At 39.2% G+C, this 18,598-nt stretch overlaps 1 protein-coding gene across 3 annotated transcripts in view; it reads left to right on the plus strand.

The window, feature by feature from the left end:
• The window catches only part of asic2 (acid-sensing (proton-gated) ion channel 2), a 412,784-nt gene that overhangs the window by 366,685 nt on the left and 27,501 nt on the right, over positions 1-18,598 (plus strand). For all 3 annotated transcript variants that reach the window (XM_031318779.2, XM_031318780.2, XM_031318778.2), the window contains one exon: positions 6,965-7,115. In XM_031318779.2, coding sequence (XP_031174639.1) covers positions 6,965-7,115 — 151 coding nt within the window. The remainder of the gene's footprint in view (positions 1-6,964; positions 7,116-18,598) is intronic.

The following is an 18,598-nucleotide window of genomic DNA, read 5'->3' on the forward strand; positions in this document are numbered from 1 at the left end:
CCACGTATTTGACCCATGTATGTAATTTATATGGAATTGTTAAGTGCCCAGGGTATTTATGGAAAAAGTTAGATGGGAGTATAGATTAGGCCTTTGATTAGCCAGTTTAACAAAAAATAATGATTTTGTGGCCGGGTTGCTCAGTGGGTAGGGCAGGCGCACATATACTGAGAGGTTTATACCTCGACGCAGGGGTTCAGGGTTCAAATCTGACCTGTGACGATTTCCTGCGTGTCTTCCCCCTCTCTCTCCCCTTTCTCACCTAGCTGTCCTATCAAATAAGGGCGGAAAAGTAAAAGTAAAAATATTCTTTAAAAAAAATTAAATAATAATAATTTTAAAGCTCAAATATGATTTGTTTTGTCCTTTTTTGAGGGTGACGGTGCCCCCTCCTTGGCATTTAAGAATCAGGGCCCTATCTTGCACCCACCGCAATTGACTTTGTACACCGACGCATGTATCATTCCAATTTTCACCAGACGCACAGCGGACTTTTCCCTCCACAGACTCACGTCGGTAAATTAGGGAATGAACTTGCACTCCCGGGGGCGGTTCAGCAAAAAGAGGAGGCGTGTTCCAGTGCAAACGTTCCCTAGTGCTATTTTGCAGTTTCAGAAACAGTTCCACCACAGACCAGGAAAAACCTAGTCTAAAGTCAGTGGCGCGTTATTCAGATGCTATTTTAAGGGCGCATGCTTGGTAAGGCATGGATACCCGACCCAAGCCCGACGGGTCCCAACGGGCCGGGCCGGGTTCGGACAGATATTTAGAATATAAACCCCAGACTGAAAGCTAAGTTCATTCATCTGCTCACCAGAAACGGGATTTTAACCCCGACGTTATAAAATGAATAACGTTGGGGTTAAAATCCCGTTTCTGCCCTGGAGGTAATGAGTCTCCCCTGGTTTTCTGATCACGGTCGGAATCTAAACAATCAGGAAAGGTTAACACAAACATTAACATAAACATAAAACATTGAACATTTTAAATTAAACAGCTTATTAATGTACGCTTGTTCCCCCGTGTGCGCTGATGCACTCATCTGTTGACATTTCCGAATGCCTTCCAGTTGCTTAATAAAAGCGGGTTTCCACACAAACAAATGTACATGTCATTAGTATGAGAAAAAAAAACTAAATATATAAATGCCTCTCATAATGCCTGTCGGGCTCGGGCCGGGTTCGGTCACGGCTCTGTCGGGCTCGGGCCGGGTTCGGATGAAAAAATCCGGCCCGATCCAGGCTCTAATGCTTGGCTGTAATGTGGAGTATGCACACCGCGCATACACTTTGCTTCTCTCATCTCACGGACCCAGCAGTTCCCATTTTTGCAAACCATACATAAATACAAGGACATAGAAATATGACCTTGTTTTACACAACATTTCCATGAATCATGGATGTGTTGATGACATAAATGAGGAAATATTAGAGGACTTAAGGAGATGTGATGTTGAACTGCATGTGCCCATGCCACTTAACCCAAATGCCCCAGCAGCAGCACGGGAGAGGAGAGACAGAAGACCTGCATCGTCTATAGTGAGGTAATCTTGGTCTAATATTAGACTACATTGCAAAAATATCACCATGCATTCATAACCTCGTGATTCAGTGAGAGTGAGCCTAAAACATCGGAAAGTATGTTTTTGATTTCTTTATTTACATTTTGTCAAAAGAAAAATCAATAGCAAATGTCGGTCTCCTCGGTTGCGAACCGCTCCTGGCGTGCGCCCATGGATGTATTAAGAGTGTGCGCCTAGCAAATCCGCCATTATAATAGCAATCCGCCATGGAACAAGCGCGCCTGCTTTTAAAGGGAATGTGAGATAACGCTCTGATTGGTTTATTGCATGTTACGCCCAACCACACCTATGAGTAATGTAGCTACTTCAAACCAACCCATTTTAGATTTGCGTCGGGCGCAAGCGTCATTTATCCCGCCGGTATAATAGCAACAGCACCCAAGATCCGCCCACAAAGCTACTTGCGTTTGGCGTTTGATACTTGCGTTTGAGATCGTTAAAATAGGGCCCTTAGACTCAAAAGTCTTGCACTGAAAATGGGACTGTCACCAAAAACACCTAAATGAACTCTAGAGACTTGGTATCATAGAGGGATCCAGCATTACATTTTTCTCAATTGGGTTTAAATTGGAGGGGTTAGGAAATGGGGTTTCTTTGCTCTTTTGTGTTCTGTAATTTGTTAACTATTTTTAAAAAGGAAGCAGAGGTTAAACATTATATTAGAGGAAGTTATATGGACACCAAATTGAAATCTGTATTGGCTCACTGGCGCAGGTTATTATGGCCTGTTACAGGCATTGTTTTACTCTATTGACAGATATAACTGGGACAAACTGACTACCACAGACAGTGACATCAGTGATATCTATTCACCTTTTCACCACTGCAATCTACTTGTAAAATGAGAATTGATACTGTAAGTCTTTTCACCATTATACATTTTTCAGGCAGAGTAGAGTTTCCTGAGCTATTCTGCATTTCTGGACAGGTCTGAGAACTCATTACCTTCTCCCATCTGACAGCTCTACCTGGGGCGACATATCAGGAGGGAAGTGAAAAGAGAAGGGGGGCAGAGACAGGGTCAGGCGGGTGAGGATTTGCAAAATAACAGAACCCCACTGTCAAGGTTGTGTTAGTGTCTTTGTCATCTAGTGGCTAAGGAGGAGTCGTGTCTGGCTGAGGTCTAATGGGATGTTGACCTGGCCCTGGTCCTGTCTGTCAAACATCATCAGTCTTGAGAAAAGGTGTGAAAGAGGAGAGAACAGCGCCCCCCCGAAAGCAATTTTTCCCTATATAAGAAAGGCAGGGGTGAGAGAGATGTGGACAGTAGACACTTGGGAACTTGGCTTAGAAAAGAAAAAAAGTGTAGGAATATTAAGTCCAATCTGTGCTTTTGTCACACACAAAAAGAATAACGTTTAATGCTACAGTTTTAAAGCAGTTAGCCAGCAAGGGTTAAATGGAACACTTTGATCTATCGAGCTGCTTTCAGAAAGCTGCATAAATGCAAAAAAAAAAAGTTCATCTGAGACATCATGAGAAAATGTTTTCATTCTGGAGCCTATGTGAAGAAGAAAAAAAACAGCCACATATTGTACCTGCAAATGAGGAGTGATGGTGTCATGAATATTTATCCGCTGTCCCCCTCACTACGCTCTGGCAGCTCCCAGTGCGCCATTTATTTTGTGCAGTTACATATCTGTCGGGAGCGCCTCTGTTTTGCAGAGGTGAATTAACTTGTAATGTGGTACTTCATATTCTTCCGATCAGCACCGCCTCTGTGGCAGTATGGCATTAGATAGTCGATCAATCATGTCAGTATACCACCCATGAGAAGGCCAGTGTCAATAAAGGAGGAGGAGCATGAAATGAAAAATCCATCTTAAAATACTCTTGCGCTGAAGAAAACAACTATTGGCAGTGCACTTTCCCTTCCATTGTCTTGTCTTTTGCAGCAATATATATAACATCCATGGTAAATACATTTTTTTTATTTCAGTCCCTCAGAATTGAAGAAATGTTTTTTTCTTGGCTCCAATTTTTTAACCAATTCTGAACAATCAAGGGAGAACATTTTGTGCAGGAGAAGCAGAGATTAACAATAACTTCCACTAACAGTAGCCTTCCATACTCAATATTTCTCTCTCCGTCTACATAAAAGAGTAAGTCTACCCCTGTCCTAAAATCATGTGGGATGGAAGGGGAAATATTCCCATGTTTACACCAGGTGAGCGTCCGTTGGTTACCAGGGTTGCGGAGTAAGGAAATACAAGTAACTTATGTATTTATGTATTTAAAATACAAAATATTAGTAACTGTATTCCGTCACAGTTATAGTTTAAATTGGTGGTATTCTGAATACACACTGTATTTAAAAATACATTACTTAAAGGGTTTACTTTATTACTTTAGCCAAGGAGGTTATGTTTTTGGTTCAGCTTGTTTGTTTGGCAGCACTATTATGGCAAAACTACTAGCTACTGGGCCAAGGAAGTACCCATTACATTACAGGGCAAATCAAAATCACGGAGAGGATACACAAATTATTTTTCACTTTTGTTAACATTGCGAGATAGGGCATGGCCTTGGCGGAGGTCTGCACTCTCCAAGTGCCTCTTATAGTTGGTTTTATTTGCTCTAAAATTCAGTGCAACAATTCGTGCATGTGCAGTGCACCTGCCACACAACAATGAAAGAGAAGACGCACAGCCAGGACACTGTCAGGAATGTGGTTGTGGCATGGAAATATAAGACCCAGACAAATGAGCTCAGGCAACGTTTTAGTATTCGTCGTTATTGTGAATGAATTGCATTTAATTATTCTTGAATAACAGACCATGGCTGACATGACATGGCTGGCATTTATATTTCTTTTCTATTTAATGGACTTCTGCTCCATTATTCTTTGCAGGTTTTTGAAAGTCATTCTGGAAAATGGAGGAAAGCCACTGACTGCATCTGGATGTTATGTGGATAATGACATGTGATCACATGCCTTTGCATTCCAACTGATATTAAGTTCTGCCCGAATTGTGATCTTATCTTGATATGCAAACTGGGCGGGTGGAGCTGGTTGACCTTTTTAAAAACATTGAAGCAATGTGCAAGTCAAGGGGCCCATGATAGATGGAGATGGCCAGTGAACTACTTTTCGGTAGCCTTGCCAACTTGGCTAACGTTACTTATACTGTAAGCAGCTTGGAGAAACAATGCTGCTGTATGGGCTCTCCTTTTTGTTTCTTTGCAGAAGAGCTCGTCTGCAGGTTTTTGTTGGACAGCTTCAGATAGCAGGATGAGGCTGAGTTAGGGGGCCTGCCAACTTGTTGGCACATTTCTTTTTAGATGTCAGGTCTGGCCAATCCAATCATAGTCCAATTGCAACGCTTTCTGCATACATTACATTTGCATATTTGCATCAACACGCACTTTTCCTCATTCAGATAAATTATTCTGATACCGACTGCATGTTAATACCGGGTCAAAGTGTAAGTTAAGTATAGTAAAGTAAGATCAAATTAAATTACAACACTGCTTCACAACCATTGTAAAACACATCCTCTACTAGAGAACACTATGAGACAGTGATCATACTGTACAGTCAGGACATACAGTATGTCATAGACTGGAGTCTGTAAGTCATATGAGTACACCGCATTGATGTTTAAATTTAAATTTTGCTGACAGGTCCTGAGGGCATCTGTGCTCTTGGTCTATTAAATTCTTCCCATAAGCCACTTCCTCTCAATCAGACATTGCTGTGATTGAAGTGGATGGTTGTCATGGTGATCACTATTCATGAGTGGAGACCTCACAACTACAGTCATATATATATATATATATATATATATATATATATATATAATATATATACACACACGTTTGCTAATACTTCTTAGATAAGCTGCAGGTTGTAATTCACTTAATGTATTATTCATAAATGCCTCACAACCATTTGGTGGCTCTTGGTGATGTGCTGGTGGTCCAGAGAGAGAGTGAATGAAGAAATCATTTGCCACATACAATATCTCTAATAGGAGTGTATCATTGTCTTATTTACACACACACACACACACACACACACACACACACACACACACACACACACACACACACATGGAGAAGGAGGAGTTTCTGTTGTATTTGCTGAAGCCCTGTTGAAGTAGGGGCTGGTAATGGCAGGGTGCTTTATGCTTTTAAGCGATTACATGTGAAATTGTCTTTTTTTTTTTTTTTATTGCTGCTTGCTTCTGTGGGCTACAGTTGCTTGGCTTTACTCATAAGAGCTGGGCGCAATTTAAAAAACTGAAGGCTCCTTCAAAAAGAAAGGTAGATAATGTGAAAATGAAAGACAGTGCTTCTCTGGCAGACTGCATGGCCAGAGCTGTCCTTCACAGATACACACTTCCCAATAACACATGTAGCCTTGTGATCACACATAAGTTACTTCAACCCTTTGACCTAAAATGATGCAAATTTGCATCCCTACTTTTTTGAGTCATACCTCATTAAAACCACAGAGTGCACAGACATCATACACATACTACAGCAATGAGTGTAACTTACTCTTATTAGTGATATAAGCACTCACTGTCCACTGTGGGTGAATGTCCATAAATCTGCTTAGAAATTGTCTTAAAAAAGGGGGGGATTCGTTGTAACGGTAGATTTTGCCGTAGATTTTCTTAGTCATGAAATTTGGACATTTTACATTAATATTTGAACATCCATGGTTACACTGCTTGACAACATGACACTTAGTTTACCCAAAGCCCATTCACCCAAAGCATGATGGATGCTGTTGCAGCAAAAAAATCAAATCATATTGATCCCAAAAGGAAATAAGAAAAACAAAAACAAGAAGGGGGACAAAATCTATTCAAATGTGCTTTTTTTGTGGTCTTTTTTAAAATTTGTTTAAATAATTTGTTGCCTTACAACCTTGTAACACTTACACTCTCATCTATCTATCTATTTATATACAGACAGTTGTGATATTCTATATATTCACATTCAAAATAATGGCCTTTTTAAGTAGCCTGAAAAAATATATCAGTATATGCCATGCCTAGCTTAGACTTGCAGTGACAATGTCATAAGCTTATAAATCCAAAGAGTGCAAATGGAGTGAAAACTGCCAAGCTAAAAGGGATAAATACAAAAAGAGGAAACAGATGGATAATGTTTGGCTGTTGGAGTGTTATTTAGATTGGAATTGTCACATAAAACTCTTTAAACCTCATAATGCGAAAACACATATTGTAGCTTATCATCATGCAAGTGAATTTGATTCTAAATTGTGCTTGGCTAAGGGTAGTAAATTGGCTCCACAATGTATAATTTAGCAAGTGTATCTTCTGCAATGTTATCTTTGCAGTGTGTCTGTGTATAAGAGTTACTGAGTCATCACATCAGTCCTCTCTCTCTCTCTGCGTTTCCTCTCAGGTGTTCACCAGGTATGGGAAGTGCTACATGTTTAACGCTGCAGAGGAGGGGAAGACGCTCCGCACCACCATGAAGGGAGGGGCGGGAAACGGTCTGGAGATCATGTTGGACATCCAGCAGGATGAGTACCTGCCGGTGTGGGGGGACACAGGTAGGCATGACCACCTTGCTCACCTGTTCTGCTTACTTGGAACAGATCAGAGTTAAAACATTAACTTCACATGTCCCTGCCTTTTTCCTTAACTCACAAATGAGCCAGTCTAAAGGTTCCTCATCTTTGCTCTTCTCTTTTTTGCTTATCTTATGCTGCCTTCAAATGCAACTCATGAGGTCATATTTTCAACATGTGGTTTAAGTTAGATTAGAAACAAAACCAGGGTAAGCAGCAAAAGTGAATACAACTTTTAGAAAATTTCTGCTCATAAAGTCAAGAATACCACATCTCTTGCTACCTCTCTACTTGTATTATTTCTCTCAATTATGTAATCCCTCCACCACTAATTTGTTGTTACATTGAGTGACTTTTACCTGTGCACTTAATGTTGGTGGATTGCATCCGGTATGTTGAGTGGACCCAAACAGAGCCAGGAGACTTTAGAGTTATCGACATATAAGTCATAAGTCATTCCTTCCTCTGTTGAACATTTGCTTACCTCCAGGCTAGCATGTTTGTACTCAAGCCTGCTTTTGTCATTCCCACAAAAACTGTGTTGTTATAAATGAGATTTGAACTTTTGCTTATCATGTTATGTCACATTATGTTACATAAAAGACATGCTGCAGCACCTTATTTAATACAATGGTCTCTCACTTTTTTGCCTTCAATCTGTCTTTTCCTCTATTTTTAGTATTTTGTTATGCAATGGGAAGGAAAATCAAATTACATAGACATCATAGTCTTAAAAGTGAATAAAGTATCTTAATCTCCCCAGTTGTGTCCCACACTGAGCCTTTTGGGCAATAATTATTTATTTTAGCCATAATTAACACTGAGATTATTCAATGTCCCCCAGATGAAATCACTCCACGGAACCATATGAACACAGAAACTCCTATTAAATTCAAAATCAAATAAAGCTCCAGAAATGTTTTAAAATGTGTTAGATGAACTGTATTAGTGTTTTTTATCTAATGCCACAGATATTTAGAATATTATACAAGATGAAATTTTATTGTTATTGTTATAATTAACAATTGTTATTACAAAGTACTCTAGTGTTATTTGTCTAATACTCTTTTTTCCACCCAAGTAAGCATGTATATGCGGGGGGTTTTAAACCTGATAAAAATAGTTGTAGAACAGTGTGCTTGTCTGTTTTTTTCTTCTGCTGGTGTGTCACGTTCATAACTGCACAAAACTGCAAACTTTGCTGTACATTCACTTGATATCTTCACTTTTAAACTTAAACTCCACTCAGACCAATCACTCTGCATTACGTCACTCTCTCACTCGCTCCACCACGCTCACCCCAGACACCGCCAAACTCACACACACACACACACACACACACACACACACACACACACACACACACAGACATCCGTAAGGTGTTTTTTATTTTTTATTATATATTATATTGTTACTTATTTAGTCTCTCTTTCAAACTCTGTGCTGACTATTTTGATGTTCAAGCGCTGCTGGGTGGAAACGGATGGAATTTGTGCCCGAGGGGACAGAAGTTACCGACGGAGGCAACGGGCGTCACAGCATCGTGCCAGAAAAGGGCCGAAAATGAACTTGTCCACCCGGGTATCCTGTTTCCATTCTTGACAATCGGAGCTCGAGCTGATAAATAACCGTCTCTACTGCAGAGTCATTTGCTTCGCATTTGTTAATAATCTTTATTACAAAGTAGTGCAGCTTTATATTAACCCCATACTGATGTGTGTGAATTAGAGATCTTGTTAGTGGCTCAGATTGAGTGATTTAGGGATGCTTGCTGCCTTAGTAATTCCACAGTGAAGCTCATTGAATGGCCGGCTCACGTCTGAACCAGTGGAAGGGCAGACGGGGGAGTTCCCAGTGCAGCTAGCCAAGCTACGAGCAGCCCAGCAGATGGACCGTATTTACTCTAGGCTCAACTTTAAGAAGATCCATCATCAAAAAGTCAGCATCCTGTCAATCCTCCTCATGTTCTTCTATGGACAGCAAGTCCCTCAGCCCCTGTCCTGAACTCTTCTTGGTTTTATTTCTGTTTGAACAGACTGTACTCCAACCACCACCCTGACAGCATACATAGCTCCCTCTCCCAGCAGGCTGCAGTTTCCAGTGCCCTTGTTTATCCCTGTGTGGTTTAATTAGCCCAGATGAGCTGAGTCAGGTCCCTAAGCTGTGCAGACATAATGGGCACACACTACATTGGGACTCCTCCCCTATCACCTTCCTTTTTCAATCCAATCCCCACACCTTCTCCCCTCCCGTGGCTTTTCTTATTGTCCGTCATCCAGAGGCCAGCAGTCGGTCACTTGGGTTCTATTACCACACTGCTCTGTCCAGGGAGCTACAGGGCAGCCATCATACTCCTCGTCACTTCATCATGATGGACAAACATGAAAAAAAAATATGTCTCATGTGGTGAAGACTGATATAAGTTTAAGTGGTGGGAGAAAACAGATGGCCTGTTGCCTGGATACCTAGTTTTCTCTTCACTGTGTTGCTGACTGAACCACTCAGTGATAAGAATAATAAATGGATTGGATGTGTCTGTCTGCTATTTCCATCCATATACTGTGGCTGTCTAGAAAGAAGGCGTTCTCAAGTAGACCTTAAATAATTACACAAATCAATCTGAGTGATTAGGACTCTAAATCATACTATTGTTTGCCCACAAGTTGTATTTCAGTTTTTAGCTTCAGTTTTATTGTTATATGGATGACAATTGAGATTGGTTCCACAGATACCTGCTGCTTCTCTGCGAAAATATGTCAACAAGCTTCTTGTTTTTGTGATTGCTAATTTCAGAAACACCTAGAATTGTAGGGAGTTTGAATAATATGTTCAACTTCTGCTACACATTAACCTTTTTTTTAAAAGAAATCTAAAGTTGCAGCGGCAGAGATTTGTCAAGCAGTCTTGATCAAAGAGGTCTGTTTACACACTCAGCACCCACCACATGTTTTCCTTATGCAGCAGAATTACAAAATGTTTGCTCTGCAGAGAACAGCCTGTCAAACCGTGATGACATTCAACTTCCATTTCTTCTTATATCAGAGACTAACATCTTTTTTTTTTTTAAATCATACACATCACAGTTTTTTTTAGATCAAAACCTGACATTTCAGAGTTTCCAAGCAACCAGTGCACCCACTATGTCTATTTCTATAGCATTGATGAAGTGATGGAGAATGTGAGAGATATGCAAAGAATTGTTGATTTATTGAATTCTGTTTAATCTTCTGTCTTAGACGAGAAATTAGAAAGAGGCATGCTACATCAAGTTCTATAATGTCTCCCCTTTGCTCACTTTGCTTTGTATTTCATAATCAGTCTGGCAGTCTCCGTCTGTTTCCTGTTTTCTGTCAATGTGCCATCCATAATCTTAGATCTTGGCTCCCATTTTGTGTGGCAAACAGGCAAGTAAGTGCAGTGCTAAAATCTTGCCGTGCCTCCACACTCTTTGTGTCTGCAGTTATTAAATCAAAGCGTTAGTGAAAAGCACTCTGAGAAGCATCTGATGGAAGCAGAAGAATATTTGTTCAACAGGTTAAATCAAGTGTAGAATTGAAGTGGAAGTGTCACTTCCCTTTGAGGTCTTTGGTCAGTGTGATGTTCATGTCTGTCCAATCGCCTGTGTGTGTGTGTGTGTGTGTGTGTGTGTGTGTGTGTGTGTGTGAAACTATTGCTTTTGCTTCTTGGAAACTTCAATCTGTCCTTCTTTTAGTGCACCAGGCAGTAGCCATGTTTCCATCCACACATTGAATGAAAATGAAAAATGCCTACATATCACCTTAAAGTTTGAACGTTTGATCTCATCGGATTTTCTCTTAATCGGTAACCAGCTTATGCGATAAACACTGATGGAAACGTTATTTGCCGAATAAATAATGAATTGCGATTACGTTTTAGGTAATTTTATGGTTGCTACCCGTCATAAAATGAAGAAGAAGTTTTAGTTAATTTTGTTCACATATTTTTGCTTTCTTTGCAGACATAGCAGGTGTCAACACATAAGTGGACGAATGAGGAGACGAGAGACTTTTTAAATTTAAATTACAAGTGAAATATACAGGGCTATTTTAGATAGCAAAAATCTAAGAAAGGCCATAACGTGCATTTGTATCTGCATCATATTAGCAATGTTTTGATAGCGTCGTTTCTGTCTTATTATTGCTTGATATTTCTCCATCAGCTAGTACGCAAGCACTATTACAACTTGTGTAATATTAACCATCTAGCAAAACATTGTTCGCAAATGTTAGCTTTAATGTTGTGCGATTAAGTGCGAAAATGAATAGAAACACCCTAAAATGCCTCAAATCTATCCGATATATACCATTTGAAAAAACAGCATGTGACGTTATTACGCACCACAGATGTGCACTTGAGTCGGACTCGAGTCGCACTTAAGTCTCACAAATAGCTGACTTCAGACTTGACTTGCGACTCGACCCAAAAGACTTAAGACTTTACTCGGACTCGAGCTTCAAGACTTGTCAACAACCTGTCTTCATGCAATTATTACCTTTTAAATCTAAATTAATTAATGTATTTCTATTTTCTTTTATTGGCGCATATACGTTGGAGAAACATATGACGAGCTGCATGTCCCCTGCCCTTTGCCATAATGTGCAACGTAACGCATGTGCTATGCCTATGTGCGAGCACTCATATCAATATCAAAATGCATTGACAATGGCGACACCAAGTCCTCCCGGAGTTGTGCCTTTTGTGGCAGTAAGCGGACAGCTACATGCAAGCAGGGGCGCCGCCAGGAATTTTGGGCCCCATGACAAAAAATCAAATTGGGCCCCCTCTGCGCAGCTGTTGTCACCACATCTCTAGGACCTAACTGTCCCATCAAAAGCTTTACAAACTCTAATTAAAAGCTTGCAACTGTCTTGCTTCTTGTAGTTCAGTACTAGTACTAGCACAATATTTACTGCTGGTGATTTGTACATGTATGCAAGTCTAGTATGCAGTTCACTATTTGATGCAAGTTTAAAAGCAACCATAAAAAATGTGCTGAAGGCCAGTCTCAATATATTTTTATTGTAAAATTTGACAAATTGGAAAATTCTCTTAACAAAATTATTATTATAATTATTAATGAAAGACAGAGAAATCCTGACAGACTCCCTGCAATGATGCTAACTGGCATGTCATTGAACACAATGTTGCTCACCTTCTTCACTGGGACAGGGAGGGGCACAGTTAGGGGGAGACTGGGGTGCTGCTGACTCATCAGTGATGGGAATAACGGCGTTATAAATAACGGCTTATAAATTATAAATAATTACTTTTCCCCATCTTAATAACGCCTTTACCGTTACTGCCAAAAATGCGGCGCGTTACTATATTTGAAGCTGTTTTTTTCATCAGACCAACTATCTCTGAGTCTGAGCCGAGAGTCAAAGACTTTTTTTTACTGTTCCTTGATTAGTGGGCAGTGCGCGACGCAAGCGCATACATGCTGACGATTGGCTGAGGTTGAGTAAAATGTCATGTTAAGCCAATCAGAGGTAGAGTTGGGCGGGTGTTCGAAAGCACGCATAGTCGGACACACACAAGAACAACACAAGCGAGTCAGTCAACGAGAGAGAGACAGGTATAGCGTTATGAAATCAAGGAGAGGGTTAACTTTTCCTGCTACAGATTTTCCACCGTGGTCAGAAAGAACAGGGGAGACACTTTGTTTCTCTCACTATATGACTCTAGAGTCGCTACTCGCTCCAAAGCTAATCGCCGTCACTCTCTCACTTCTCCCTCGCTCTATCACCTACTCCCCACACACACACACACACACATACACACACGCACGCACGCACACACACACACACACACACACACACACACACACACACACACACATGCCGGCTCGACGCACACACCAGCGCACAAGTATTTTCAGGCCACTTACGTTATTTGCACTACAAAGAGTGTATATATTTGTTATTTATTTTAGGTATAGTGCTTAACAAGCATAATTTAATTTTGCCCAGTTGTGGCCTGTTGAGGTGTTGTGATATTTGTATCGATCCACTATATAAACATAATATACATGGCATTTGATTGGAGGTTAGTCTCACTTTGTCCCACAGCAAACATTAAAATAGTTTAGATTTGTGTACATTGTTTCTGTTAATAATGTATTGTATTAAGTGTCCATTTCATTATAATATTCAGATTTATCATAAATAATTGGACATGCACATGTATTTTAAGTTCTGTTAAAGAGGGGTGGAGGTGGGGTCACATTTGAGCATTTAAAGCGATAGCTTTAGCCAACTACTTCACCACTAACGGAGCGAGCTGGAAAATCAAACTGTTCTCGAACCCCGTGGGGAGGAGGGCCACAACATCATGGCCACCAACACAACTCAGTAAAGATTGTTCTTGCTTGGTCTTTAACTTCTGGATATTCGGCAGCGTTGCTGCCACAACGGACTGAATGGCTTCGCTCGCATCTTTCTAGTGCACGTCCTCAACGTCATCGTTCTCAGCCACTCCCTCTGTTCGCTGATTGGACCGGTAAATATTTGACCGGAGAAAACCTAAGAATATACCGTAAACCCAGACAGAGTACAGAAGGGAAATGAAAATTGAGCGGAAGTAAGTAGGAGGGCGGAGCCAGGCTATTGTTAAATAGCAATACGGAAAGTATCAGTTCTCACATTTGGTGTATTATGGTGCGGATATCAAAATGTTGAAAAATACAGTTATGAAATTGAAACAGAGTTCTTCATTTGTGTTTCTTCAGATTGCATTGCAGTATACCCCATAAAGTTATCCTACAACAGATTTTGATACTGTACTGTATGGATGGTAGCTTCAGGACATGCTTTGAATTCATAAGATTTAACAATACAGTGTTAGGAACAGATCAGATGGCCAGAGACTTGACTTGAACTTGCCCCTCAAAGACTTGAGACTTGACTTGGACTTCCAAAAAAAGACTTGTGAACATCTCTGTTAAGCACAGGTTTTTATTCGCTTTAAAGCTGTTGAACACACTTTCACTGGCTTTATTTGCATGAATGTTTTTAGTGAACTTCAAATAATTGGATTGACAAGTGGATGGAAACATAGCTTACATTGGTGTGAACAAATGGCAGAAAGAGGTTAGTGTTTAATTTTTAGCCTTATCCTGAAATCTTTAATTAATGCTAATGTTGGTTGTTGGTTCAACTGCAGTATCACAAGTGATACAAGCGGTCTCTGTAGTGCTCATTTGCTTCTGTTCAGAGGACATTTCCAGTCTTGTTGTAAATCATGTTTAGTTTCTGTGGCTGCACAAAGTAAATTTGCACCCAACAGCAAAGTTATGATAATTATATTTTATGCAAACAGAGCATACATACACATACATTATCTTAGCTTGGCATGATGTAACAGTTTCTCTGTTGCAGCACTTAGTTTGTGAATTAAACTGAGATTAGTTAATATTTTACATAAAAATGTGCATATATCTAGGTTTGAAGACAATATCTAAACTACTTTAAAGTAGGACAAAGTATAAACTAAAAGTGTAGAGAAGCAGACTCTACAACTAATAGTGGTCAGAAATAACAAACAGTGTTTTTCCTGACCATCTTGGTCATATTTTGATATGGTTTGCTCTGATCTCTAACACACACACACACACACACACACACACACACACACACACACACACACACACACACACACACTTTCTCATTTTTGTGTGTGCAAATAGACATACAGTGTGAAAATATAAATCTATTTTTTACTCTGAAGAAAAGATAATTGTCTACAAGACAGTATGTACTGTATCTATAGGATAGGATCAGTGTATCCTCTGAACACTGACAACTTGACTAAGTAACATATTTTATTGATATGTTATATTATATTCAATGGATAACAATTAACTGTACAACACAGGAAACTGCAGGATGTTTTTATAAAACAAGCAATTTCTGAGCAGGTTATTTCCTGTAAATATTAGAATACAAGATTCAAAAATCTTTATTCTCTGTTACATACAATGATAGAAAGTTGTTTTCGGTTAGGAGGTCACAGACAACATCAAAAACATAAACCTATCAAAGACAAGATATAATATTGCATCAGAGAGGAGTTTTTAGGAACTTTTGATATAATGATCTGTCGTCTGTATTATGCATTTTTTTGAATTTCTAACACTCATCCAATAGGATTCTTTTTTTGGTAATTCAGTGTTTTCTTGGCCATTGTTCTATTATCTCTTTTTACTTAATGTCAGACAAAAAAAGACATTTAAAGCATCTAGTCCTAGTAGGAATTTCACCCATGGCTTTATTTCTTTTAAATATCCAGTGTCTCATGTGTCCTGACCAAAACAGACCCCCAAAAAAACCTACTAAAATGCATAAATTAATTTTCAAAGAATGAAGCCCTATCCATAATAGATCTGAGAACAGTCAGAAATGGACTCAAGGATTATTAGACCAAATCCGAAATGTGGTTGACCCAAAGAGAGAGACACCACCAACACTGGCAGCATCAGCATGATACGACATGAAATAATGAGCAGCCATGGTGGAAATGAGTAGCAGTGCATGTCTTATAATGGCTGATAAATGAATATTTAAAAAATAAAATAAAAACGGACAAAACATACAGTATACATTTTATTTATCAGAACTTTAATATATGTGTTTTGATGTTCCTCTATTCTGTTGTGACAATAAAACAAACAAGTTTATTTTTAAACTGCATTATCATATTATTTTAGTGAGGAATCATAAATAACTACAAATAACTAATGTTAGGGAAATCTGTTTATGTTTTGTTACGCGTTTCGGGATTTTTTTTTTTTAAATATATCGGCCGATATAGCGGAATATCGTGTTTTTAAATCACCAAATATTTGTATCGATATCGGCCTTAAAAATGCGCCAAATGAAGTGCTTGTTGGATTGTAGAACAGTGCCTGAAACCTCCTACAGAATACCGACACTTTCCTGATGTCAGAAATGTGGGTGCTGTGTCCTACTTTTTCTGTAACCGACAATCCAACAAACAACATTTGAACTTCTCTCTCAAGCTTTCTTTAATATCCCTATATGTAAATCATTATCGTGTCTCTCGCCCCTCTCGATAACAGCTTTTCACCCCGCCTTTGATTGTGGCCGTGCAGAACGGCTATTAACATTTTTGCCTTCCAACGTGGGCGGTAGACAAATTGTACAAACTAGTTTGTTTTCAGAAATACCCCCTTGTTAAAAATCACCATGGAATCTCCTGTGACCTGTGCTGTACCTCAGTTGTTTGGTCTTTTGATGCCTAATCTTGTTCCTGTGTTATGTCATGTTGTTCTGAGTATAAATAACATCAACATCACATTTTCAAAAAATTGTTTAAAGGTTGATTTTCACATTATCGTTGTGGATGTCTCATCTTGAATGTCACCTGAATTGATGGAAGCAAAAAGCTTTTTAAATGTATCAAATATTGACACTGAGAAAATACTCATGTTAAGTCTGTTCTCAGTACTTTATTATATTACATCAAGTCCAATATATATACTATATCCATCCAATATATTATCATGGATGTTTGTGTTACAGCAGGCACTTAGTTTGACAAATGTTCAACACACAACAGCTGAATAAATAGTTTTTTAGAAGATATTTTTTTGTTACAGTCACCATATTAGTGCTACTAATTGTTTACCAACAAAACATGTTTAGCAACAATGTAACTACAGAAAATGGCATCTTATTAAATGTCTGCCTATACACAAACATGTTTAGTTAAATAACAAAGTTGTTATTTTTTTATTATTATTATTATCAACACATAACTTGAAAAGATAATTAGACCTACAATGAATATATGCTCCTAAGTTATTGCATATGCAGTCACAGCCTGATAGCTTATTCCACTTTGCTATAGAACTCGATTGTTGTACAAATACCATTAAAAACACACTAAAGAGCCACACTGGGTGACATATTCCTTTATCACAATGAACAGCCAGTGTAGTTAGTGCCTATATTTTCATGTTGTGCAGACGTCACTGTGCAGGCCGCTCAGGGATGCAGTTGTTTACACTGTTTACTGTCCATTGTAATGAAGGCATTTTGTCACCCAGTGCAACAGTATGGCTCTTTTATGTGTTTCTGATTGTTTTTTGGACAATAGTGGCTAATTATGTAAAATGCTATCGTTGCTAATGGAGCATTAGTCCAACAACTATTATAAAGACATATAGTTTAATATCATGTGTTTTCCTTTTACATGCCACATTAACAATAACTAAAATATGGGACAAACTCTACTCAAATGATCGAGTGAAGTCATTTAATGACAAATGAGGCAGTTTTGGTCGCGACCCTTGGTTGTCATTAAGAAAAGATTTAATGATGTTTCATATAAATATATTGTAGACCAGAGATACTCAACTTGCATTGCCGGGGGCCACTTGTGCAAAATGACAGGAGGCCAGTGAATAAAGAATAATATGTATCAGATAAAATGAATAAACATTAAAATGCCCATAACTCATCTGTCTTTATTTTCAGGTCAGGTGTACGGAGGGGCATTTCTAGGATTTAAGGACATTCGGGGCTTAGCCTGGAGCTCTGTCAGGGGGTCCAGGGAATCCTTCCCTGCGCTTTGACTTGATAAAAAAAGCTCTATTTTGATGGCGTGTTTTATGCACTCTGGCAAGCTATTTACATTCAATTCCATAAATTCCATAAATAAATGGCCATGTCATTCAATCTGATTAAAACCAATTTTGTCTAGTTTATGTTTGTTTGAACTACTTGACGGGTTTAGTCTGCGTTGCTAAAGTAGGACCAAATTGTCATGTTTAAGCTACGTTCAGATTAGATCAGGTAGTCTGCCAAAAAAATGCAGGGCATGTGGCAAAAAAAACCAAAAACAGATAAACTTTTGGAAAAAACACCCCAATTTCATACTGAACCAGCGATCTGGCTTTCAGTCCATTTTAAGGCGGTGTGAGAGTCCCGTATTGTAAACATCCCTGCCTTTATCGCTGCAAAAAGAAGGGTAAAAAACAAAACACCCAACACCAAACTGCTCAGGAGTTTCTGTAACAGCGGATGTTTCCTGAAACAAGCTCCAGCACAAAGCACAGTCCCTCTGCCTCTTCTTTTACTCCGTAAAATGAAGCTGCCTTCAAGTGTGGTAGGAATTGTCAAGATCATAAAAACGCTCTGACAGAAATTTGACGTCACACAATGGGCCATTTAGGTGACACTCCCACACCACTGCACAACCCTACGGAAAATCCCAGATGTAAATGCAGCCTTCTACTGGTTTATGACCTGAATTTAGCTCAAAAACTGGTAATAAAACCAGAAGAGTGGAGGCTGTTATATATGTTTATTGTTATATGTTCAGCACTCACATATGGGCGAATTGTTCAGGCGTCCACATACTTTTGCCCATATACAGTATACTGCCTTGGAAAAATGTTGTGCTGCATTTGCCTTTTCCTTGGT

This window comes from Sander lucioperca, chromosome 21, assembly GCF_008315115.2.
Source record: "Sander lucioperca isolate FBNREF2018 chromosome 21, SLUC_FBN_1.2, whole genome shotgun sequence".
NCBI lineage: Eukaryota > Metazoa > Chordata > Actinopteri > Perciformes > Percidae > Sander > Sander lucioperca.